Source organism: Oryctolagus cuniculus, chromosome 9 (assembly GCF_051225735.1).
Source record: "Oryctolagus cuniculus isolate XC-2025 breed Fujian yellow rabbit chromosome 9, ASM5122573v1, whole genome shotgun sequence".
Classification (NCBI taxonomy): domain Eukaryota; kingdom Metazoa; phylum Chordata; class Mammalia; order Lagomorpha; family Leporidae; genus Oryctolagus; species Oryctolagus cuniculus.
This window is the reverse complement of record NC_142875.1, coordinates 39,121,930-39,148,340: the sequence shown is the minus strand read 5'-3', so window position 1 is coordinate 39,148,340 and position 26,411 is coordinate 39,121,930. Positions and strand designations below refer to the sequence as shown.

Sequence of the window (26,411 nt, the reverse complement as noted above, 5' to 3'; positions counted from 1 at the left end):
TAAAGTTAGTATAATACTAGAATTTCAACACAGGATTTTTTCAAATGAATAAAGGGCATGAATACAAGGCTTGGAATACTGCCTTGCAAATGGAAAGCACTCAAATACTATCACTGACCTCTATTCTATGTAATTACTACTAGCACTGACCACCATTCCCTTTATAAAAGGGATTTTTTCTAGATTTTCAACCAAATGATGCCATGAAACGAGTAACAGGTTTTTCAGCAGTTGCTTACTCTAGCAGTTATATAAGATATTCTACTCATTAATGGCCTTTCCCAAAGCCCACATAACAGAGTTTTCTTCAAAACCTACATATATCAACTAGCCTCAGCAGGTGCTAAGTGGATCATGCTACATTTAAATGATAGGCAAAATCTGAAGAAATTATACTTCCTGGAGATTTGATTCTACATTCTAAAAGATGTATCTTTCCTATCATTTGACATTTTTGAACCAATTTTTAGTTTTATAGTCATTAAAATGTTAGGTTAGGAATCACTTCTTAAACGCTGGTTGTTTCAAAATAAAAACCTCATTCATTTCTTCATAAAGATTCTATCTTATTCTGGATTTTAAATCACTATACACAAATGGTAAAACTTTTCATAACAAAGGTTTAATTAGAATGGTTAATAACTATGATTTCCAAAGTGTCTGAGTCAGCTTTAGTAATAATTAGGGAGTGTTGTTCCATACAAAATGCTTTATTTAACCTTCATGCCTTCATTCAGATAATTATACAAATGCATACAGTTAAAGGTTTAAACTCTATTTCGGTTCACAGCTCAATTCATAGGAAAGTTGAATACAGAAAAGCAATGCACCAACAGAATATGTCTGAGACACCATTAAAAACGGTAACACTTGTTCATTTAAATCTCTGAGAATAGACTGGAATAATCATCCTCTGAGAGAATCTCATTAGGAGGGTCTCCCTTTACATTATCATAGGGCAAAAAAAAATCACCATTTTACAGTAAAAGGAAAAAAGCTCTGAGTATATTTACAATACATACACTATACATAAATACAAGAACAACACTTACATAATATTAATAAACTTATAACAGGTTGCCTAAACACTATAGCGTATATAAATGCAGAGGAAACTATTGGGAAATTAGATTTTAGATAAGCTGGAGAAATAAATTCATTTGCAATTAAAACTCTGAACAGAAAACCAAATGAAGATTTAAGAACTCAACACATTTGTTTGTGAGCATCATTGGGGTGGGGGGCTTCATCCTTTAACCTGTAGGATCTCCTCTGGGCACTCAAGCTCCCTGGGGACAGAGAGACAAGACTCATCTGTAAGTTTACATCAGTAAAGTGAAGCAGATGCAGCCCATCTCTTCAATTCACTGTCCAGAGGCTTAAAGCCTAGAATAACTGTTTTGTAAACTAAAGGATGTTTTTGTATTTTTACAGAGATCTTATGATCCAATCACCATGTATAATGAGCTAAGTGTCAAGGAAAATCCAAAAAGAATGTCTGCTTGATTTGGCCAAAGATGGTATTTTTCTTTACTCCCATGTATTCTTTTCAAAAACGACTGAGAGATTATTCAAAAGAATATGACATTTGAATTGACCCCCACACACCAAGAGCAATGTCTAGACTACTACTAATTATAACTAAGTCATTTTAAGTGGCAGGTGGGTACCTTAACAGTGGTCTGTTCTTAATTCACAACATAGAAATTTCTGAGTACATTCTTCTATGGACAAACATGAATTTGCTGGTTTCTCTCTTTTTAAAAAAATGAGCATGATACACACATAATTGCATTGTGATGCAGGATGACATAATACATGAGACAATGTTTTCAAGCTGGTTTTGTAAGCAGTTATCTCACATCCACAGAGTTGGTTTGCCATGTGATGCAATGTGTCCCACACATAGACATGAACAAAACAATACAGCCACCATCCCGTAGGGGAACAGTGATTCAAAAAAATCAGTCTCTGAACACAACAAATTGTGGACAGACAAGTTGATAGGAAAGAGCCTTGAACATAGGCACCAGTGCCCCAGTTCAACAATACCCATCCAACATAATAAAGTTTGGGGAACAAAATATATACTGTAGTCTGGATGTAATCACAAAATTCTGCCAAGGGAAAACTAGAAATGCTAGTAAGGCAAAGGCATTTTCTATAATGTTTTATGTTGTATCTTTAGGGCATGAAATTAGAAGAAAGGGAAGATGTTGGTATGTCCCTAAAATATCTTATTGATTGCTTGGATAGTTTTACCACTAAGCTTTGGATCTAAATTCTATCCTAGCGTTCACGCTCTTTTCTCAACAAAAACGAATTTCTGTGAAAGTCTTGGTCAACCTACTTTAGGAAAAGTGAGATATAGGCGTCCTTGGTTCTTGTACTGCACAAAAAGCAGACTCAAGATACTGTTGTCTCAAATGCTTCAAATTTTCTAGAGATGGAATCCAGAAAGACAAAGTCCTGATGTGAAAATGGCCATCATTCATCTCTTTTCAACTCACTTAAAGTTGTCATTTTTATCATTGAAAAATTACTGCTTGTGAAACCAGTTGATCTTCAGCAGGTGGTATGCATGGAACACTTGCTTTGAGCAGGGAAGCGAATTTGTTAATACAGGTTATATCTCTTCCTCAGCCATGTAATGCAGAGAAAGATCATAACTCAGGAGATTCATTTTCAGCAACAGAAACACTATGAGGAACGGCCTTCTCTTCATGTTTTCTAAGTCCATTAGCACCTCCATGAATCAATACTGTCAGAGACCTTGCTCCACACAGCCAAAGGAAGAGGGATTTTGTTTCTCTGATGTTGTACAGTTTCTCACATAAAATTCAATTAAACTAACAACACTATAAACAAATTATCTCTATCAATACTTAAAATGTTCCACAATGGTGCTGTTAAGCGAGAAATAGGAAAAGGAATTACTCATAATTTCTACTTGATATCATCCCAATTTGTGATCACCACCCTATTCACAACTGTAAGAGTGAGCTCTGACCTTGAACTAGGTCCATGGAGGTGAATGTTTCAAATCCTTCTGCAGCAGACTCTAGCAGGTCTGCATTGGCAGACAGGTGTCTAAAATATATACCAAGAAATATGCACAACTGAGAAAAGCAACTCAGGCAAATATGCCATGAAGGAAGAATTTTGATGATTCTGGAGCTCCAGGCCAAATGTTTAGGAGAAAAGGGACAAGTTCAGGTAGAAACTTACAGTCATCTTGCATGTATGACTTCCCAGGCAAGGTCTGACTTGATACCCTGTACCGCTGTCTCATCAAGTGTTGTAACATGTCCTAATATTTTACTGAGACAATGTGATGACTACTTATGCATGGTGGCCATAATAAACTACTAGGTCTTAGAGATGTGCAAAGGTGTCTGGACCACACAGGCAGTGTGCCACACCGGAAAGGAGACTGAGCCAGACATATGTGACTTCCCATTCCTCCTCTGTTGTGTACTCTTTCTGTGTCTATGCACAACTCAGTCTCCCTCTCCCCGTCTCCATGTCTCAGTTCCCCATCAATGAAATGTAGATTGAGGTAATGTGCCTAAAAAGCGCCAGCAGCATACTTGGCATGCAGTAAGTCTTCAGTAAGAAAAAAAAAAAAAAAACAAGTATTGTTTTCTTGGTTTATTGATTTTTTAAAAACTTTCAAGGTATTTTAGTACTTTCAGACAACATGCAGAAAGCAACCCAGTCCGAAAACTCTACTTTCATGAGATTAAGGAACTCGGCCGTTTCCCTGGGACACTTGAGAGTATTTTACACCCCATCCTGGTACATATTCAGCTTCCCTTCCCCCTTTCTGAAACGTGGAGGAGGAAACAGTAGATGGTTTCATTGGCCTGTGATGCGGGCCTGCAGAACACTGTCCATTGTGGTAGGACCCACCACCGAAAACCTGGAAGTTTAAACAGTCGTAGTTTTGAAACTCTTCTGACCAGATGTTTGGCTCTCAAAGAGTATGATTTTACTGGTACCCTCAATAGTCTGTTCGGGTGATTTTGTGCTCTGAGATAGCGGGGTTGGAGAATTTCCAGGGTTTCTGTCTATTCACACAATCTCATTGCATATTTCCATCTGAGGCTCTACTTTCCGCAGTAAAATAACTACTTGTGAGAAACTTGGGAAATTTTTAATGTGAATCTGGTAATTTTCAGGGCTCACTGCAAGATTGAAGGCTAGTCTTACTATCATTCATTCCAAAAGTTTTTAGATAATAAAAAATTTTGAGGAAATGCAAAATGAAGCAATGTAAAGATGGATTTGATATGAGTTGATAAAATAGAGAAAAACAATCGCCCCTCAGGGTTTTGCTCTAAATAAATTAGCAAAATGTTTCAAGTCACAGATACCGTTTAATAAGTTTTGGGCAAATCATAGTCAACTTTTTATCTGAAAATGGTAACTGCCATATACCACAGTGTACAGTGAAGATAATGTTCACATTTACATTCTTACACCGTGCAAATAAGAGAAATCAATTTAAGAAATGTTAGCATAAAATCAGGTATATTTAAAAGACACAAAAGGATTTTTTTTTTGTTGTATGCGAGCAGATCCAATTTACTATGTGAATCTATTTGTGTGTGCATAGCCTCAAAACGTACAGGAAAAACCCAGTCTGATGAAGAAGTATTGCTGTGTGAAGTACAGGAATATCTCGTTAGCTATAATGTTACTGACAGGCACTTTTAATTCATTTCTGAAAATTGGCATTAGCTCATCCCTACTGCCAGTACAGATTCATTTACCACGTGGCCAGACCCACAGTACTTAATTTGTCAACACGCAGCTATACCTAAAAGCCATCTCTCTGGAATTCGACAAGAACAAACACCTGTATGGTTTTGCCCTTTTCTTTTTATCAAGAACCACGTTGTCGAGCAGGGAGATGACTAAGAAAGAAGAGGAAAAAGGACGTCTGGATGTTCCTCTTTGCAGCAAGGAAAATTCTCTGCAGCTGTATCCCCCCGTCTTAGGAAAAGAAATGATGAATTTGGAATCAGTTGTCTGTAACTTAAAATGACTTCATGGTGTTTTAAGCCATCATGGCTAACCCATGACAAGTAGCCATTCCATTCCAATGGAGTACAAAGAATGAGTTGTGACAAAGCGCAACAGAATTTTCATGGCAATATCGCTAACTGTGTGTAAGATACACAAGGCATAGCTGAACAAGTTTTTTTTTTTCTCTTTATTGTGATGAAAATTAGAAGCTCTTTTTTTCCCCAACATACTTCATCAAACTATTTACAACCTCTGTAAAATTTGTGAGTTTGAAAATATTTTTTCCACTATCACATATGTTACGAATACAGTAAAATAGCGTCACTCTATTTTTTTAAAAGATGCAGTATCCTTCTATGTCTTTTTTTTATGAAATTCTGAGTTTCTATTGCAATTGCTTACTATTTAGCATATTTAAAGTACCAATGGACATGGGTTGCTAAACAGACATTATTCTATAATGAAACTGTGAAAATATAGCATTTTTTCATTTGTATGTACATTTCTCAACTATAAAATGCAGGCAAAGTCATATATAGTATCATAAGCTGATTCCCTAGTAAGGTAAATAACTTATATTTCTAGACAGCATGGATTATTACAAATTCTTTCTTTTAAAAAAGTTCTTTGTTGATATTTATTAGCCCATGGGCTGCTGCATATACAGGTGTGAGTATACATGTGCACGTGTTGGAGGTGTCTGTCCAGGTAAGTGGAAGGCAGTGTGGGGACACGCAGAAAGGTGGAATATGGAAGACATGACTTACTAAACCCCTTTTCTGAACCAAACTAAATCAAACGGAAAACTTTTTAATGGAACGCACTACCTCAGGAAACCCCAAGGAAGAAATCTGAGCAGCGATGTTGAAATAGAACACATTTTCCTACTAACTTCACAGGTGTTAATGAAGAACCACACCAGAGACTGGATTATGAACCATGACTATTAAGGCTTCCTGGGCCTATCACGATTCTTAAGAATTCTCTCCCATTCAGTCCCTTCTACACAGACTGTACCACGGATGCTGATGTTCTTAACACGGCTTCAATTCTGTCAATCCTCACTATCAACGATAAGACGCCTTTCGGACAACATTACAGCTACATCTCTCAGTAGTCATCCCAGCAAAACAAAGGTGCAGACGTACACTTTCAAGGCCTCCCCTCAGCAGATTTATTCCAATGTGCCACCTTAATAAATACAAGTCAAGTGCAGAGTGAGGAACACTGCATCTTTATCCATACACATGGTATTATTCTGATGACCTGATGTTCAAGTGCAGAATTTTATTTATGCTTAGAACACAAATGGCAATTTGAAGTGAAAATCAAGTTGCATGCAAATAAACAGTATTTGCGTAAGCTACTCCAACTTCCAACTGTCAGGAAAATGGCCTTTCTCATCACCTTGACCTGGCATGTGAAAACCATAGCATCTGCAAGTTTTTTCTCCTGGAAATCATCCTCCTATTTCCCACTTAAATAACGTGTGATAGAAAGTGCTCACTTTTAAAAAAATGTGGTTTATGTTCCTGCTGTTCAACTGCTTTTGAAAATAAATGTCCTACAGTGTTTTGTGAAAGTGATGCCAGGCTATGGTGCCATCTTTATGGGAAAGCCAACAGGAATCTCTGTCTAAATGCCTTAATAGAATTTAAGACAAGTTAGCAAGCAGAGTCCACACATAACTGACAGGAGGCGGCTGGGTGTGCATGGAGAACACAAAACTCTGAACAACTTAAGATCAGAATACGAGAAGGGATCCTATTAAACCTCAGAATCTGAACCTCCGTAACTTTTCAGATAACTCCCTAGAAGTCAGTCTCTAACAAAGCAAAGAGTAAGTTAGGTCCACTGCACTGTCTTAAGGCGTTACAGTCGCGTGTGGGTTAAGTTCCCAACCATGTGCCTATCCCCATCTATAAATGTAATCATTTCCAATTTGAAACCAAAGAATGCATCTAATCACGGACAAGTGACAGGTCCTTTAGGTTTCCATCCTTTTTCCATTGCCCATGATGCACTGTGCTTTGTAAAAGAGGCCAGAAATGCGTATGTGAGAAATAATGCAGGCTTTTCCATGCCTGAAGATATCCTATGTTCTCCCATCCCACGGGGCAACTTTTAGGAAACTCATGAAAAAGAATTTGCTGTGTCCCAACACAAGCCTAGACTGCGTTTCAGTGCCTGGGGCTGGATCACAGACGCATTTACTTGTTTGTGCTTGGAATTCTTCTTCAACGTATGGTGTTGTCAAAGGGGAAGACAGTGTCCCACTGACGGCTTTTACCAGTCAGCTTTATCATCTCAGCCTGCTTCTCACTTTCAGGGGTGAGGAGGGAGCTCACTTCCCCAAATCTTTCCTATACTACCAGAGAGCTACAGCTCATGAAACTCTGTGCTAAATTTAAATCAAAGCTGCCACTCAGGAAGTAAGTTCCATGGATTCTGAAAACCGTGTCCGCCCGAATACATTCAGGACACTTCTCAGCAAAGAAAAGGACTGGCTCTTCTTATGAAATCTCACGATATCAAATCAGCATTCACTTAAGTGATTCCCTACTACCTGTCCAATAGGTTCTGGAGCCAGTGTTGGGGGTTTCATGGTCATATGTTTGTTCCTCTTTGAATCTGTTCTTTGCCACTGACCAGTAAGCATCGCTGGCACGCATCATGACACCTTAATGCTGGCATGCATCACGAAACCTTTTGCTATTCTGAATGGCCACAGACAATGAGAAGTAGGAGGTGCACATAGTACAGATAAAAAAAACTTTCCAGTTGCTAAAAAAAAAAAAAAAAACCCACTGGTTGTTGGGTAGTAGATTGTGTAGCTAACCAAGCTGTTTATCAACAGAATTACAGCCCTTGTTGGAGGGAAATTGCCTGGTGAATTTTTCAGACCTGGAAAAAAATACAGAGCACATATTTTTGAAGCCAGAATTTGACCTGAAAATCATTATATGGTTGCTTGAACACTTTTAAAAAGTCCTTTTGCTACCATCCAACACAAATCATCCTTGTTTCAATGTTCTTAGTTCTTACTACATCAGAGTAAGATTATCTGAATTAGAAGATGATCCCAAAAAGGAGAATTCTGTAACCAGAAATTATTTCAGAATGCTGACATTTAAAAATGAGCTAGTCAGATTGTGAGGTTAATTTTGTGCAATTCCCCAAATCAAGTGTTTGTAATTAAAATATATTGCCAAGGTCTTTGCTGGAGACCTTTTAGATCTAAGCTATAAAAAATCCTAACAACAACAACAACAACAACAATAACAACAACAAAGCTTACCCAAGCCCCTTAGCCACATTAAGCTGGCCAAAAAAAAACCAGCTTTTAGTGGGGACAAAAATATGATAATTTTTCTGAAAGAATGCTTGTTGGTGATGTATTGCTTTGTTCAACTAGATGCTTAGCTAGTTGCAAAAAGGCTCATAATTCTTGGGGGTTGATGGGACTGCAGTTTCTTCTCATCCCTAGCACAGGGGGAGTGGGTTCAACCTCCCTGTAGATGCTAATGCAGGACCCCGGGGGGCCCAGTAGAGTTGAGAAAATGGAATCTCTATAGAAGAACCAATTGGAGAGTCCCTTGTCCTTGGCTCCCCGAAACTAGCACCATGGCAGGCTGTCTGGGACTGGGGGTTGGGGGGAAACGGGATGGGGGAGGGGGCAGTCCCTTGCCACTGACTGGGTTCCAAGGAGAACTGACTCATTCACCCAAGAATTAATTCCTGGCTATGCCTCCCTTGCCTGTCTAGTCACCAGCCAACTGTTTGCAAACAAGAAAATGGGAGTATAATCTTCAATTGTGGTACTCTACACCAAGCAGAACAACAAGCAGCAGAAAGATGACCTCCAGGCTGTGAATGGAACCAAGACATCTAAACTGCTGGGTGCTTTTTTTTTTTTTTTTTTCCACAATCCCTTTGGTAAGAATGAAAACTGGTAATGTGAGTCCTCAGTGAAGTTATTGTAGGAAAGTCCTTTTATTCATTATTGCTTTTCTCCTCAGCGGGTGCATTATTTCCATCTCGGCTCTGAGTTTTCATGTTTGCTGGCTGCCTGGGCAGCCCCGCCTCTTACCTTGGTGCCAGTGTGTCTAAGGAAGGTGTCCCCCCTCCCTGACTCCTGGAAACCAAATACTGGGGGCAAGAGGAGATGATGCGTGGGTGCGAGAACCCTGCGAGTTTGAAGTGGGGCAGTAGTCTTTGTTTTTAAAGACAGGCTCTTCCTATTAACTACTGGACACCTCTGTGCCAGTCCACGCCAGGTACAGGGACCAGGACTAGACTTCCACTGAAACGTCACTGCCCCTCTGCTGGAACAGGTGCACACAACAGAACCGAAAACAAAACGAGAACGACCAAGGACAAACAAATGAAAAGAGTCAATGTTGATTTCCTTCCGGGCATGGCATCCAGACGGGCTGCCGGTGATGGGGGACTGTCGCCATCACCACGGCAGAGCCCCCCGCCTGCCGCGGGGCCCCTGCACTGTCAGCGAAGGGAACCTCTCTCCAACAGCGTCTTCGGTTCTACCTCCGTGCTGCTTGTTGGTATCAGACTGGGTGTGTGTCCTAGCTCACTGAGACAGTAACTAAAACGTCTTTTAAAAAGGGGCCTGGGGGGGTGGGGGAGGGGTTGGGACAGAGGGAGGATCATCCAAATTGAAAAGGTCTTGCTCTAGCCATCAATGTGGGGTAGATGACCTTTCGGGTATCAACAACAAAACGTCTGACAGCTCAGAACATGTACAAGCTACAAACATCTTTAAATGGCAGAGTACACGGCACAGAAAACAATGCGTGTCTCTTCAGCATCTGGGTCGCTGAGCGCCCAGGCCAGCGTGAAGACGGTGCGCGCGTAGTCATGGTGCGGGCAGCCTTCGGACCGAACGCAGAAGGCACCCTGCTTTCTCCTGCTCTGGCTTCAGACACCGTGGGATGGTGATGCCCTTTTTTGTTTTTTGTTTTTTTGTGTTAACACTGTGAAGGGGATTCAGCCCTGCTGAATTGGGTGCCGCTAAGAGACCCAGCTCTTACGCTCAGCTGGACAGGCAGCAGTAGCAGTCCTCACACCAGCATGTGCCTCCGGCGGTGCAGTGCCAAGTGATCCGACCGGGAGAAGCTGCGATCGCAGTCCGCGCACTTGAACGGCTTCACGCCCGTGTGTTTGCGGTAATGCCTCGTCAGTTCGTCTGAACGGGCAAACTTCCAGGTGCAGCCTTCCCAGGTACACTTGTAGGGCTTCTCTCCTGCAAGAAATCAAGGCACGCAAGCTTGGGTGCTCCGTCACTTTTCCGTTACAAACCTGCCAGCACTCGATTTGGGAAAACTGCTGTTCTCAGTGCAATTTCCACGTGGGAAGCCTTTGTCAGGAGATCTTACCATTTCATCAGCACACGTTTGGGGTTGGGCTGGTGAGAGTTTTGATCTCATCTTTCCTGCTGGGACATCTGGCGAGTCGGTTAACTGGATTATGGGCAGTTACTCTGCAGCCACAATATCAAAGGCGTAGATTGACTGCCACTGGATAGGATCATCGCAGGGGACTGCAAAGGACTGTGAGAGCTCTTCCAAGTTTATTGTGTCTTTAAGACCAAAGAGGGGCCAGCGCTGTGTCACAGGAGGTAAAGCTGCTGCCTGCAGTGCCGGCATCCCATATGGGCACCAGTTCTAGTCCTGGCTGCCTCCACCTTTGATCCAGCTCTCTGCTATGGACTGGGAAAGCAGTAGAAGATGGCCCAAGTGCTGGGCCTCTGCACCTGCGTGGGAATCCCCGAAGAAGCTCCTGGCTCTTGGCTTTGGATCAGCACAGCTCTGGCCATTGCAGCCAACTGGGGAGTGAAGTAGCGAATGGAAGACCTCTTTCCCTCCTTCCTTCCTTTCCTCCCTCCCTCCCTCCCTCCCTCCCTCCCTCCCTCCCTCTCTCTCTCTGCCTTTCCTTCTCTCTCTGTGGAACACTTTTAAATAAATAAGTAAATATTTTAAAAAAGACCAAAGAATTATACAGCAAAATTAGTTATGTCGTGTTCAATAGTCTCAACAACCCTCCCCCCCCCCCCCCGGCCCGGAAACACACACATACTGTATCCTTACCTGGTTCAAGGCTATTTTAGGACACAGTGCCCATGTGCTACATTTCAGTAAGAGTTACAGCACCTCACTAGCCCTAGCAATAAGGTGTTAAGTAGACAGTTTTCATCAACATCTACTTTTGCTCGTCCATGGGGAAGAATCTGAGACTGCTGAATAGTGTCAAGCTTAAATATATTTTTCAGGGCTTATGAATCACGGTGAGCCCCAAAGAATCAAGTCGGCCCCAGTGCTGAAAGTCCTGGTAAAAAAAGCAGTGTGAAAAAGTATGTAATTTGACCAGGTCCCTCAGTCAACTTGTAAGGACAGTAAAATATGCAAAGGCTGCACTGGGGAAAGATACACTCTCCATTGTCCAAGTGAGCTCCCGGGGACAGCGGGACAATAGTTGACCCAGGTGCACTGTTTTCCTGGCTCTCATTCAGAATGGAAGCCCTGTCCCCATGCAACCCCACAAAAACTGATCCCTCCTTCCACCCCTTCCACCCCTTCCACCCCTTCCAGAGTCTACAACGTACTTCTTGGCCACACATGGCCTCTGGTGAAAACGTCTACGATAGGAAGGGAGCTACACTTGCTGTCTCTGTGTACAGGACTGCAAAATGCGAATTATTAACCCCACTTCATAGATGAGGAAGTGACTCAGCCAAGGCCAGGAGAAACAAGTCTGTGGCTCGGAATCCAGTGCTCTTCACCTTGCTGCACTGGAATGCATAATTCTTACCCCATCTAAGCTCTGTCACGTCCTCACAGTTAGCTTAAGTACTTCCAGTGCTTTTCCCCAATTAAAGATCCTTTAGGTCTCCTACTGGCAGTCGTTAGTCCCAATTCAATTCCTACTTCTATTACATCCACTATCAGAATACACTGTAAGTATTTTGTTTCGATGGCTTTCTCCATCCATTTCTGATTGGAAGTCAGGGACCATATCTACTATTTCAGTATCCTGGGGACGTAATAGTTGCCAAGCAAGTACCTGAAGGAACAGAACTGCCACACACACACACACACACACACACACGGAGCCATGCACACAGGAAAATACTAAGCTCCATAAGGTAAGATGTACAGGGAATGCCTCCATGGGAAAACTAGACCAAACTGGACTCGGTAGTTTTCATTCAACTGTTAAATCAATGTGGTCTATATGACCCTTGTAGGATCAAGTGGCCCTTTCAGAAGACAGTGAATAGTTCCGACCTGTTAAGACGGGAAATGCTGATGCACTAATTGTGGCCCACAGGAAGCGCCAGGTTACCCTGAAAGGGCTGCTTTCAGATAAAGCCTCCTGGCTGCACTGACCCAAATAGAACTCCAACTTCTGATTCGTCTGGTTGTCCTAAGGAGACAAAACCTGCATTCGTGTATGTCTACCGACCAGAGGCTGACAGAAGCTTAAAAAAACCAATCAGCAAAATCCTAATGTGAAAAGACTGAGAGTCCACTAGAGAGCACATCGAGGGCAACTACTGACATGTTTTTACATGTTACATGTCGTCTCTATGACATTTATGTCATGAACATGGGTCCTAAGAAATGAAGCTTGAGCTGAAGCCAGAGCACCTGTCTTTGGTACACTGAGCTAGGCTAGCTGGCTGCTTGTCACACAGGGGCATCTCCTAGCTGCCACCCAGGTTACTATGGGACTAACTACTGACAGTAGAAGACCTAAAGAGGAAAGAACAAAGGATCCTTTTACTTGGGGAAAAGCACTGGTCAGTTGTGTGGTAGGAGAACCTGCGTTTCTCTCTTGGTGGGGAAGTGGTGTACGAACTGGAAAACCTGCTAGACCCGGCCTTGGCCATTCCAGATGGTAGAGGAAGGGGCTCTGTAGCCAGGATAGACCCAAAGGTAAGTAGGGGCAAAGAGAGGCAGGCAAGAGCTTCTAGGCTCCTCTCCAGGAGGGTGGGAGAAGCTGGCAAGATCCACAGGGAGAGTTCATGATCTCAGGTGCTCTCTAGACTTCTTTGCTCATCCAACTTAGGCAACTGAAATTCTCTAATGTCTTCCTCAAAATGCTACCAGTCATATTCTGACTTTCATTCTAGCTGTTTACTAATAGTAGCTCTTTCTACTTGAAAATATATACCAGCGGCTGGTAAACTGTGGTCCCCATTTTTACATTTTTCTTTTGAAATTTTTATGCATTTATTTGACAGACAGAGGTAGAAAGAGAGAAAACCCTCATCTGTTGGTTCACTCCTCAAAAGCCCGTGCAATGGTTGCAGCAAGGCCAGGGCCAGAGCTAGGAGTTGGGAATACAATCCAGGTCTCCCACATGCGTGGCAAGTACCCAGCTACTTGAGCCAACATTACTGCCTCCCCAGGGACACATTACCCGGAAGCTAGAGTATGGACCTATAGTCGAGCATCAAACCCAGGGACTTCAAGAGGGGGCGTTAACCACTAGGCTGAATGCTCTCCCTCATTTTTCCATTTTTAAAGGAAAAAAGAAAGAGAAATATCTTGTACACATGAAAATGATATGAAATTAAAATTTTAACGTCCGTAAGTAAGTTTCTACTGGAACACAGTCACGTTTGTTTACACACTGCTCTGGTTATTTCTCAGTGACAGCAGAGGTGAGTGGTTGCAACACTGAGTGACTTTCAATGCCTAAGATATTTACTGTCTGGCAGCTGGGAGTAATATTTCCTGAGCTGTGATGTAAGAGATGGACACCCCTGCGTCTTGTAGACTTCTTGAATGCTAATTTATTGAATGGAGGTATACATTACATATTGTTAGTCTGGGATGGGGGAGTGAGGAGATATTTTGGTGATGGTGTAACCACTCATTGTCAAATTAGGATTCCTGATTCCAATCCTAACAGTCCTCTCAGTATTATACACATGTGACATGTCATGTCAAATACCGTAAATCGAGAGTTCTGGGTAAGAGGAAATGAGTCACTCCGTTAAAAGGCTAACCCAATTTTATCAGATGTTAAAAAATATCTTTAAGATCTCTTCTGCATTAAAAATAGGAAAAAGTACACAGCAGTGTTTGGTGTGGTGCTAAGATAATGCTTAGGATGCCTGCATCCCATATGAGAATGCCTGGGTTTGAGTCCTGGTTCTACTTCTGACCCAGCTTCTTGGCTAAAGTATAACCCGGGAGGTAGCAGATGATGGCTCAAGTTCCTGGGTCTGTGCTACCCATGTGGGAGGCTTGGACTGAATTCCTGGCTACTGGCTTTGGCTTGGCCCAAATCTGGCTGTTGCTGGCATTTGGGTGGTGAGCCAGTGGGTGGAAGATCTCTTGTCTATCCTGACTCTGCCTTTCAAATAAATAAAAATTTATTTAAAAAGTAAAGTAACATCACCTAAGAGGGCAAGGGTCAGACTGGTGTGTGGGTCAGGAATGTCTCTTTGTAGTTCACCTGGTAACCAAAAGCAAAATTCTATATAATAATGGCATCCTGCCCATTTCTAACTCCTTTAAGTGTGGTCGTGTTTCAATGGCCACTGTATTGTGCATGATGGTGATTTACGAGTCTGTGGGGTCTTGGAAGGGGCATATAATTTGAGAGAGATCAATGAGCAGGAGTTCCAATGTTTGGAATCGTTTTTAAGATGGATATTTTGCAGGGGCAGGGGAAGGCAGAGAAAGCATCTACTGGCAGCAAGGATTCAACAGAGCCTGCAAAAGTGGAACAGGGAAACAGTGCAAAACTTGAAAAGTAGTCCGTGAGGTGTGAGCAAGTCTAATCAGAAACCAAGAGAGACAAAGGAACAGGCCTCAGAAACACAAAAGCAAATACTTAACTGCTTCAGGAGGGAAAGTGATGAAAACGCCAGATAAGCTTATCCTGGAGACTAAGCAACTCGGGAAGGCACGTAATAAAGGAAGGCACGTAATAAAGATGCAGACTTTCTTCACGGGTGTAGGGAGAAGGGAAGAAGCTATTAGAAAATGAGTGTTGAAGAATTTTCCTTGATGATTTCCTTACCAACATATCGGGCAAAGCATTTGGCCTAGCAGTAGGATGTGAGAGCCTGGATTCAAGTCCCAGGTCCACTCCCATTCCAGCTTCCTGCAAACGCAGGCTCTGGGAGGCTGAGGGCATGGCTGAGGCAGCTGAGTCTCTGCCAGCCACTTGGGAGACCTGGATTACATTTCTGGCTCCTGGTATTTGAGGAGCGAATCAGTGGATGGGAGATCTCTGCCTTGCTGCCTCTGTCTCTCCCTCTCTCCCTGTAAAACGAATAAATGAGTACAATGTATGCTTTCCAAAAAAAAGAAAGAAAAAAAAAAAAGAAAAATGCTATGGATAATATTGCCCATGTTGTCTTACAAATAAAACATGCTCTCTTCTTAAAAAACAAAAACAAAAACACATAATGGGCAGGCAAGGCACAGTAGTCAAGCTGCAGCTTGGGATGCTCAACTCCCAGATAGAAGTGCCAGCTCCACTCCCGGGTACTGGGCTTCTGACCCGGCTTCCTGTTAATATACCTGGGAAGCAGCAGGCGATGGCTCGAGTGCTGGAACCCCTGCTAATCATCTGGGACACCTGAATGGAATTCTAGGCTCCTGGTTTTGGCCTGGCCGAGCCCTGGCTATAGTGGGCATTTAGGGAGCAGAACAACAGATAGAAGACCTCTCTCTGGGGCTGGCACTGTGGCGTCAATAGCTAAGCCTCTGCCTGTGGAGCTGGTATCCCATGTGGGCGCTGGTTTGTACCCTAGCTGCTCCTTTACCAATCCAGCTCTCCGCCTGTGGCCTGGGAAAGTAGTGGAAGTGTTTGGGCCCCTGCACTCACGTGGGAGATCTGGAAGAAGCTCCTGGCTCCTGGTTTCAGATTGGCCCAGCTCTGGCTGCTGCAGCCATTTGGGGAGTGAACCAGCAGATGGAGGACCTTTTTTTCTGTCTCTCCCTCTCTCTGTCTGTAGCTCTGCCTCTCAAATAAATAAAAATCCTAAACAAACATCCCCCCCTCCAAGTAAATGAAAAAAAAAAAAAACAGCATAAAAAAGAGTGACCCCCCAAGATCTTCAACTTTGCCTCCAGAATTCGAGGCTGAGTAAAAGAGAAAGAGAGAGGGGGGACATGGTGACTCTGGCCAGGCAGGGAGCTGGCTTCTGCCCCTCATTCAAAAGAGACCCAGGTTTCAATTAAATGTGCCCAACACTTAGCATTTCATTAAAAAAAATCAATAAATGTTCTTTTGGGACTAATCAAGTTTTGGAAATGGATGCGAAAAAGCTTTAGCAGCTACGCATTGTGTTTAACTGCATATTGCATCTTAAACTTGAGCTTCAAAGCAATTTAAAATGTACGATCTTTTAAACACATCAAGATAAAATAAACTAACTCCATGATGTGGGGAAAAAAACTAATTAAAATGATAAATAAGCTGGAAGGCTATAATGAAGAACTGAATCTTTCTTCCATCTTCTCTTTCCTTGAAAAACTGGCTAGAAAGTAGAAAGCTAAATTTAATTTTTTTAAGAGTCTGTGTTAGGGTCAGAGTGGTAGGCGAATTTTCCATGAAAACATTCCTATGAACAGAGACGGTTTGGACAATACCAAGAATCGGACATCTGCCAGGCCAGGCTGCTATCTCACCCAGTGGTTCTGCCGTCATTTCTTCAGGAATAGTGAGTTTCCCCAAAATCCATTCAAACTGGGATTCTGCAAATATTTTATTAAAAATTGTTTTCCTTGGAAAAAACACTAAAAATAGTATGTACCCACCTCCTATGCTCCCTTTGTCTAAACCACAAGCACACATAGAACCCTTTTTGGCAAAATCCTTCAAAATAACCTTTGGTCTTAACTCTACCATCAGATCATCTTTGAGTTGGGTTACATATATTAATTCTAAAAAAAGTTCTGAAATTATAGAAAAAAGCTTATGAAAGGACTTCAACAAGTTCTTAGAAAACTGAAAGATAACTTTATTTTGATGCAAAAAACTGAAATCCACCCAGACTGTCTTCAAAAAACACATTTTCCATATACTGTTTGAAGACTCCTTATTTACCAGTAAGTCTTACTATGTGATTTTTTAAATTGCTATATTAAAATCATTAATATACAAGAAAAATCAAAGGACGCTAGCTGGGTTGTTAGTAAGTAGCTGGGTGGTGACACACCACTCTTTAGGGTATACTTTATTAATTTCTAGGTTTTCAGTTCTGAAGTATTGGCCTCTTTGTCTCATGATGAATTCTTAGGCCATTTCCACCTTTTGTATTTTTTAAAAAGAATTTGATCATTTTCAGCATAACCTGTTCTCCGTTTCTGTAAGAAACCTAACTATGAAAATATCTGGAAAAGGAGCATGTTAACCAAAACTAATAGCAAGAGCTTCTATTTTTCAAAGTGAAACAATCCTCAAGATTAAAAATGAGAACATATCAAAGAATGAGAGAGTTTGCTATCTTTTCTTTCTAAAAACTTTTCAAGGTCATGGTTGGGGTTCACAGTAAATACAATTTTATATGGGCACAGCCACCTTGGGTGTATAAGTGACCGCATGCATGTGTGTGTTGTGTATGTAATCACCTGTGCACTGCACAGGAATGTGTGTGTATTTGTGGGTATTATTTAAATAGAGTAAATGTCCTGGGCCACTTATTAATTAAGTGTTCTGGGAAAATGAAAACTCACATCAGAGGTTTTTTTTTTTTTCCTTTCCTTCTTTCTTAAAACAGTCAACAAAGTGATTTATTATGAGAATGGCTGTCTCTTTCAATTTTGGTTAAAGAAAAGGATTAAGAGTCACTAAATGCATTTCTGTGACATTTACCCAGCAGAAGGCATAATAAAGTCTAAAGAAAACACCGGCTATTGAATGGATTCCCCAAACCCACCAAATAAAAATAACTTTTTCAGGGCCCTCCCATCTGACCATCTGAAATGCTGAAAGGTGAACGTGTACCGAGACAAAAGACAGGTGCCCTTTCTTATTAAAATGACATGTGAACACTGCCTTAGAGGAATGTGCACGTTAAAAAAGCCTGCATTTAACAACACACCCGTGTTCTCATCGGCTTCTATTATTTTCTCAAGCAACTGAAAGGAACACCTTTTGCAACAGGAAGCACAGGCATTTTCTGAGGTTCAGAAGTGCATTTCTGAAATATGTCCCTGTTTAACTTTTATAAAGTTACAGGGCCCCAGACACTGACAAATGCGCTTCATTACATTCAAGGCTCGACATATTTGCTGTGACAATCTGCTCCACTTGAAGAATGGTATTTGCATATGAGGGGGGAGGGAGAATCAAGATTCCTATCTTGTCTTCTGGTTTCTGTTACATTAGTTCATAAAAGTTCACAGAACCTTAGATCGGGAAGGAAATCAGGTGCTTTCAGGAGGAGGAAACAGAAACCCACAGCTCAAGAAAGAATGGCGACTTCAACAAACAAGAGCTCCCAACTCGTCCAGATTCTTCCCCCACCTCACCCCCCAGGTGAAGGTAGCATAAATTTCTAGGCTCTCAAAGCAGGCAAACACGCAACCAAATGCAGGCTCGGTCACTGATCTGCAGCTGAATCTTAGGCTGGAGAGCTGGTTTCTCCATCAGCAAAAAGGGAAAACAACCGAAACCCACAGCACTGCTGTGAACTCAAAAGTGCGCACGGCGGGGCTGGCACTGAGGTACGGTAGGTAAGGCTGATGCCTGCAAGGCCTGCATCCCATATGGGTGCTGGTTCAAGTCCTACCTGCTCCGCTTCTGACCTAGCTCCCTTCTAACAGCCTGGGAAAAGCAGCAGAAGATAGTCTAAGTGCATGGGTCCCTGCCACCCACACGGGAGACCTGGAAGAAGCTCCTGGCTTCGGCCTGGCCCAGCTCTGGGTGTTGCGGCCATCTGCAGAGAGAACCAGTGGGTGGAAGTTCCTTCTCTCTAACTCTTTCAAATAAATAAATAATTTCTTAAAAAACATGCATATGCTACATGCCCAGCCAATGACAGGTGTTCAGACAAGTATATTTACTTTTCTAGTTATAAAATTCATGACTTTTCTGTTTTGCAAAGTATTATAAATAACATGAAATTAAAATAATTCTGTTGGATATTGTTGAGGAATGAATTAAGGCTTTTGATGAACTCAAGGCCAATCTGGATCCCTTTCTTTTTTCACATCTGACGCAGAAAACTACTCTCTGGGCCGAGCAGCCTCATCTATTTTATAACATGGTTGATCTACTTGCTGTCATCAGTTCTAACAAGTAACCAACATGCCAGTGTCTGTCCCACTGGATTGTCTAGATTGCCTTAATCTTTCACATTATGTATAAGCAAAGACCAAGTAGGTCCCCTGTCTTCCCCATGCAATTTTATAATGGGTATCTCTGATAAAGCTAATATCTGATCAAACAATACATTCCAGGTACTTTGTTCTAAGAGCTCTGTGGATATTAATTCCTTCACTGTTGACAAGTTCCTAATGAAATGGCTGCAATAAGTTAACACAATTCGCCCAGAGTTCTCCAGTTAGTGTGTCTTAACCACTGCTCAAACTGTCTCTCAACATTTTTAATTACTGCTTTAAAAAGCCAAGATAGCGGGGCCAGTGAGATGCAGTTGGTAAAACCATTGCTTACGATGTTGGCATCCCATATGGGTACTGCTCATGTCCTTGTTGCTCCACTTCTGATCCAGCTCCCTGCTAATGTGCCTGGGAAAAACAGCGGAAGATGGTTAAAGTGCATAGGGCCCTGCCATCCATGCGGGAGACGCAGATGAAGCTCCTGGCTTTGGTCTGGCCATTGAAGCCATCTGGGGGAGCGAATCAGCAGATGAAGAGCTCTCTGTCTCTCTCTTTGTAACTCTTTTAAATAAATAGATAGATAGATAAATAAATCTTTTTTTAAAGCCAAGATATTTGCTCAGAATGGAACATACTGAGAATGTGAATTAGTAGTTACAGAACAGACACTACTATAAACACAAAGCCTCGCCCTTCTCACCTAGAAATCAACGATAATGCACAAAAATACTGTATAATAAAAATATTCATGACTGACAGTAAAAAGTTCAAGGCCAAAGAATAATATTTTATTTGGCCATTCTGAGTTTATATAGCTTCAGAGTCCACTATCCAAAATGCTTGAGCCCAGATGTGTTTGCATTTTTGATTATGGAATATTTGCACATATATTATATGGTATCTTGGGGATGGGACCCAAGTCAAAATACAAAATTCATTTACATTTCATGTATTGGGGCCAGTCTATGGCACAGTGGGTTAAACCACCATGTGCAAGGCCTGCATCCCACACCAAGAGTTAGTTTCAGACCTGGCTGCTCCATTTCTGATCCATCCCTGTAAAGCTCTTGGGAAGGTACCAGAAGATGGCCCAATTATTTGGGCACCTGGCACAATGCAGGAGTCCCTGGCTCCCGGCTTCAGCCTGGTCCAGCCCTGGCTGCTGTGGCCATCTGGGCAGTGACCCAGTGGATGGAAGATCTTTCTCCTTCTGCGTCTTCCGCTCTATCACTTTGCCTTTCAAATAAATAAATCTTTAAAATAATATTTCATATATTCTTTCTACACCTAGCCTAAAGGTAATTTTATATATTGTCGATGTATCTGCTTTTTTAAGATTTATTTACTTGAAAATCAGAGTTACACAGAGAGAAGAAAAGGGAGGGAGGGAGGGAGGGAGAGAGAGAGAGAGAGATGGGGAGAGGTCTTCCATCTGCTGGTTCACTCCCCAATTGGCTGCACTGGCCAGATTGTGCTGATCCCAAGCCAGGAGCCGGGAGCTTCTTCCAGGTCTCCCATGCGGGTGCAGGGACCCAAGGACTTGGGCCATCCTCTACTGCTTTCCCAGGCCATAGCAGGGAGCTGGATTGGAAGTGAAGCAGCTGGGTCTCGAACTGGCGCCCATACAGGATGCTGGCACTTCAGGCCAGGGCGTTAACCCACTGAGCCACAGTGACGGGCCGTATCTGCATTTTGGCTGCAACCCATCACAGGATGTCATGTGCAGAATTCTTCATGTGTGGGGTCATGTCAGCACTATAAAAGTTTTAAATTTTAGAGCTGGATTTTGGGCTTTCAGAATTGGGTTGCTCAACCTGCATTTTCATGTAGTGACACCATTTATTTTCTTAGATATCTCAGTTTCTTTTGCAAACATTTCTTTCTTTACCTGTAGCACAAATGTTGCCCAAGACTATGACTTTGATTTCCCACCTGTAGAGTAGGTTCCCTTGGTTCCCATGGTTTCCACCACAAGTTACAAAGGGGAGGATTTTAAGTATCTGGACCTTAGTTTCTCTCCTAAGCACCTGAGAGGGAGATAAGACATTTCCAACTGGTGGTCCGAGGCAACCTTAGCATGACCAGAACTCTACTCAACAAGACCACCTGAACAAGACATGTTCCTCCTTCTGTGTTGCTAAGAAAAAAGTAACCTCCCGCCCTCCCAGTCTCATTTACCTAGGTACTAGTCATAGATCTCTGCAGTTGGGGAGATTTCTTGGGCCCTCCCTCTCCATTACTTCTACCCTGATCATGACATCGCTGGCTCTACTTTCCAAACATCTGTCCGGGCTGTCCGCTCCAGCTTGTCCCCAAAATGGTGGCGGATCTGTGTTAGGTTCTTGTGCTTTTCTCCAGAATCAGCTTCTGATGGGTTTGTTTCCCTGTCTTAGGTCTGACCTCCCCGCCCCCTCCAGTGTATTGCCCGAGCTGTGCTCCAAGACAATTTTCTGAAAAACAATCTGATCCCATCATTCCCTAGTCCACGGTCTCCTGGGCACGCTGTTGTAAAAACTCTCATGGCCGCCTGCTGTGGTTGAGGACTTTCCCGTCTGTCCACCCTCCTTAGCAGTGCAGTACTGAGGAGGGCTTTGAGCCTTCTCCATCCCCGTGGCCCCTGGGTTAACCCAGTGCTTGGTGTTAATAAACACTTGTTGAGGAACTGAATGAAACTAATTAAAATACTTCCCATTGTTTATTTTCTTTTTTTTGACAGGCAGAGTGGACAGTGAGAGAGAGAGACAGAGAGAAAGGTCTTCCTTAGCCGTTGGTTCACCCTCCAATGGCCGCCGCGGCCGGCGCACCGCGCTGATCCGATGGCAGGAGCCAGGAGCCAGGTGCTTTTCCTGGTCTCCCATGGGGTGCAGGGCCCAAGCACCTGGGCCATCCTCCACTGCACTCCCTGGCCACAGCAGAGGGCTGGCCTGGAAGAGGGGCAACCGGGACAGAATCCGGCGCCCCGACCGGGACTAGAACCCGGTGTGCCGGCGCCGCTAGGCGGAGGATTAGCCTAGTGAGCCGCGGCGCCGGCCTCCCATTGTTTATTTTCAAAAAGAGTCAACCAAAGAGGAATCTATTTCGTGAGGCAGAGTTTATTGCTTGCATTCTATCTATTCAATGGTCTTTTCTAGTGTAATGAATTAGAATGTAAGTTTTCAAAAAGTAAACTAAATTTTGGAGGTTTCATTTAAAACTGCGGACACAGGTCTAGTCCGCAAACAAATATCTTATTTTTATCTTTAAAATCAGTAAACTGAATTTCAGCGACTGAAATTTTTTAGCTATTAGTTTTTTAAAAAGATTTAATTGTTTGTTTATTTGGAAAGCAGAGTAGGGGATATCTCCATCCACTGTCTCACTCCCCAGATGGCTACAACAGCCTGGGCTGAGCTAGCCTGAAGCCAGGGGCCAGGAACCCTAGTTGGGTCTCCCACATAGGTGGCAGAACTCGAGCACTTGAGCCATCCTCCATTGCTTCCCAGGCATGTTAGCAGAGAGCTTGATAGGAAGCTGAGTAGCTGGGCCTCAAACCTGCACTCTGATATGGGATGAAGGTGCCTAAGCAGTGGCTTAACCCATTGCACCATACTATCTATCACATTATGAAGATTTTTTTAAGTGAATTAAACTGTCTCAAGCATTATGAATAAACATTATTTTTACAATAGATTCAGCTAATTTTGCCATTCAGGATAAGATGGCCAACAATTGTAATCTTGTCATTCTCAGGAAAGACAAACGTTGGAGTGAATATTACCCCACCCTCCTTCTAATTCAGCTTTGATAGACAGATGGATGAAACAAGGCAAAAAGCCAAAGATCATCACAGGATCCACAGGCATTTCAAACTTTCTACTGTCACTGTGATTTTACTGCTATAATCAACAGAATTTCTTTAAAAAAACTTGTTTATAATTTATTTATTTAACTTAGATAATAATTGGTAGGCTGTCTTGGAAGTCTTTTCTAAATATCTGAAAAAAGTTCAACTTGCTTGTTCAATGGAAAAAAAATTAAAAACAAAATTTCTATGAAATATGCACCAGCCTGGATACCTACATTCAGATCATTATACATCTTCAACATATTATTTTTTTTTTCTTTGTAAGAGGAAGAGGGGAGGTGAAATGGGGGGAGGATACTTCTACTGGTTCACTTCCCAAATGCCTGCAAAAGCCAGGGCTGGGCCAGGCCGTAGCCAGGACCCCAACATTCAATCCAGGTCTCTCATGTGAGTGCGAGGACCCACGCACTTCAGTCATTAAGTGCTGCCTCCCGGAGTGCACATTAGCAGGAGGCTAGATCACAAGCAGAGGAGTTAGAACTTGAACTCGCACTCCTATATGGGATTGCAGTAGCCCCGAGTGCCGGCTTCACTGCTGTGACAAAGGCTTAGCTGGGTCCAATATGTTTCTGAATAGTCACTGTCTCTGATAGGTTAAAATAACTCCTTCCACAGTAACAAAACCAAACGCAACACTTTCAGAACATCTCGCCACCAACCTAGATTTTGGGTTTTCTTGCCTCGAGGTGACATGTAAGTCTGATTATTTGCAAAGGTGGGGGAGTACAGGAGTTCAGGGCACCCCCTCAGGCAGGACCAATTACTCCCCTAGTGTTAATGTAGATAGAGCTCACTCCTGGTTTTCCTATCATGTTTTCCATGGTGGAATTTCCAGCCATTGCTGTTTCCTTCACCAGATTTAGGACTCCCCGCTGTCTTCCACACTGTATTCAAAGCGCTGTGTCCTGAACAACCACACTCAAGGGCTGCCTATTTAGTTTTATTTAATGTGTATGCTTCTAAGTCCATGTCTTCTTGCTGGCTTTCTCACAAGAAAGTTTTAGTTTACTTTCAGAAAAAGTCTTAAAAATAGACCATTTCACGTCACTTGGGACCTTATTCCGTCAAAGGCTGGAATGGGCAATGAGAAACAGGTAGGTTCTGCCAGGTAGACGTGCTGAGGAATGCGGCTCTACTGACCAGATGGGACAGGCAGGACGTTAGAAAATTCGCCTGAGATCAGGTGTAATGATAACAGCACAGGCCCTAGAGAAACCTGAGGTTCAGTTTGTAGCTCCACTGCTTTTTCAATACGAGGCCAAAGACAAGGGTTTCAACTTCACAACTTTAAAGGGATTTGCATGGAAAATATTGTATATAAATTACTTGCACAATGCTTGGGACCCTGCAGGTCCTCAGGAATTATCAGCTCCCTCCTGCCATGATATCTCTCTGTGTTACGTACATGCTCTGCATCTTCAAAATCTTCCTCTTCCCTATCCTCTTGCCCACTCAGATGTGTTTCCTGCACCCCCTTCTCTCTGCCATCAATAGGTGGCACAGGTAAACAGACTGCGTGCTCTAGGGCAAGGGGGATGCAGCTTCTACTTGCCTAGCAAAGGAGCTGGCCCGAGAGCTCAGTGGACAAGACGGCACTGAGGCAGTCTGTGACACACACAGGAGGGTTTCCCAAGAGAGGAGGTAAGAAGAAGGGGGCAGCGAGGCAACCATTTCAGCTCAGGGCACAGCATGGAATGAATGAGCCCCCACCCGGAGATTCATCCTTTGTAAGGCTGAGGGATAGGGGGAAACGGGATATAGGCGGCAACTGAGGTTTACCAGGTGAATGGGACACAGGTGAGAAGGGTCATTCATATCCAGCTTAGGAAGGTGTGCCCAGGGTCCTGGTCATAAGCAGACAGCAAACACTGTGTTCTCCCTTGCAATTTTGTTTGCACTTGACTATTCATATGAGTCTTACCTAGAGTCCTTACAGGTCAGTTACCGAAGACGGAGGCTATGCCTCCTTCCTGCCCTGTGTTCTTCTTGCATGCCAAGAAACACTTGCTTAGTTAAATCTGTCTACGATTGGATCCTTTCAAAGGAAGGACCGCTGTGTTTTACTAAGTATTTACAATGTATTCTTCAAAAGACTGCTTACGCTATCATTTAATTATGAGGAGGACAAAAAGGGCTCATTAAATAAGTTTCACCCCAAGTTTTCTGAATTAGTAGTCTGAAGCAAAGAAATTATACAATTAGGGCGCATTGCGATGAGTGAATGCTAAATTATCCAGACTTTTTACTTTGAACCTACCTACTGTGTACAAAAACATATCCATAGCTATACTTATACACAAACAATTTCAATTCAACAAATAGTTATTGAGTTCCTGTGTTGCATTAGTCACTGAATTTATTTCAGTAATACAACTGATAGCCTCCTATGGTAATTATGCAATGACTTAATCCATGGGTTTATTAAAGTTCAAGTTAAAAAAGAAAACTTGAGATTCATACAAGTTAGGTAGTTCACTAAGGTAACCCGCAGTTAGGGACCAGAGAGAGATTCAAACTTTTTCTCCTGACTTCAACTTCACTGATATTTCTATTGTATTTTCTGATTTCTCAGCAGCATCTCATTGCTTTGGTTTGACATGGATTGTCACCTCTGAAAGTCACGTTCAAGTGTGGTCCCATTAAGAAGTATTAGGAAAGAGGTGGGACCAGATGTGTGCTTAAGAGGTGATTCATGCTTTGCCTTCATGAAAAGATTAATCTATTCATTCAATTAATGGATTAATGAGTAAATGAGTTATCTTTAGAGTGGGCCTGCTACAAAAGTCAATGTGACCAAGTCTCTTGGGCATCTGTTATCTCCCATCATGTAATCTGGGGGCCGTGCCAGTAAGCAGACCATTCCTGCAGTTGGCTCCTCAACTTTGGATCAGAACCATGAGCCAAACATAAACCTCTTTCTTTTCTAACTTACTCAGCTATAGTATTGTGTTATTCACAACAGAACATGGAGTGAGACATCCAGCGGCTCACATCTGGGGGCTGTTTGGTCAGGACTTACGGGCAACTTCCTGGGGAGAACTGTCCCCTGAAAAATGTTAGTTTGTTCTTGAATGATTTATTATCTTGGTGTCACCAAACCCTAAGCTTTATCCAACAAGAAGTCTAGACAGGGGATCTGAAATAGAATTTTACGTGGATTGAGTTATTCAACTACGGATCTAGATGTGAAGCCATGAACTGGAGCACCC

At 42.6% G+C, this 26,411-nt stretch overlaps 1 protein-coding gene across 27 annotated transcripts in view; it reads right to left on the bottom strand.

Moving 5' to 3' along the window:
• Window positions 1-694: 694 nt before the first annotated feature.
• Window positions 695-26,411, bottom strand: part of KLF12 (KLF transcription factor 12) — a 509,531-nt gene continuing 483,814 nt past the window's right edge. For 23 of the 27 annotated variants that reach the window (XR_016212834.1, XR_016212835.1, XR_016212833.1 and 20 more), the window contains one exon: window positions 695-10,291. Coding sequence is in view for 23 of the 27 variants with exons in the window: in XM_070048719.2 (XP_069904820.1) it covers window positions 10,110-10,291 (182 nt within the window). In the remaining 4 variants the exon portion in view is untranslated. The remainder of the gene's footprint in view (window positions 10,292-26,411) is intronic. The other 4 variants (XM_089303614.1, XM_089303615.1, XM_089303613.1 and 1 more) reach the window with 1 other exon arrangement.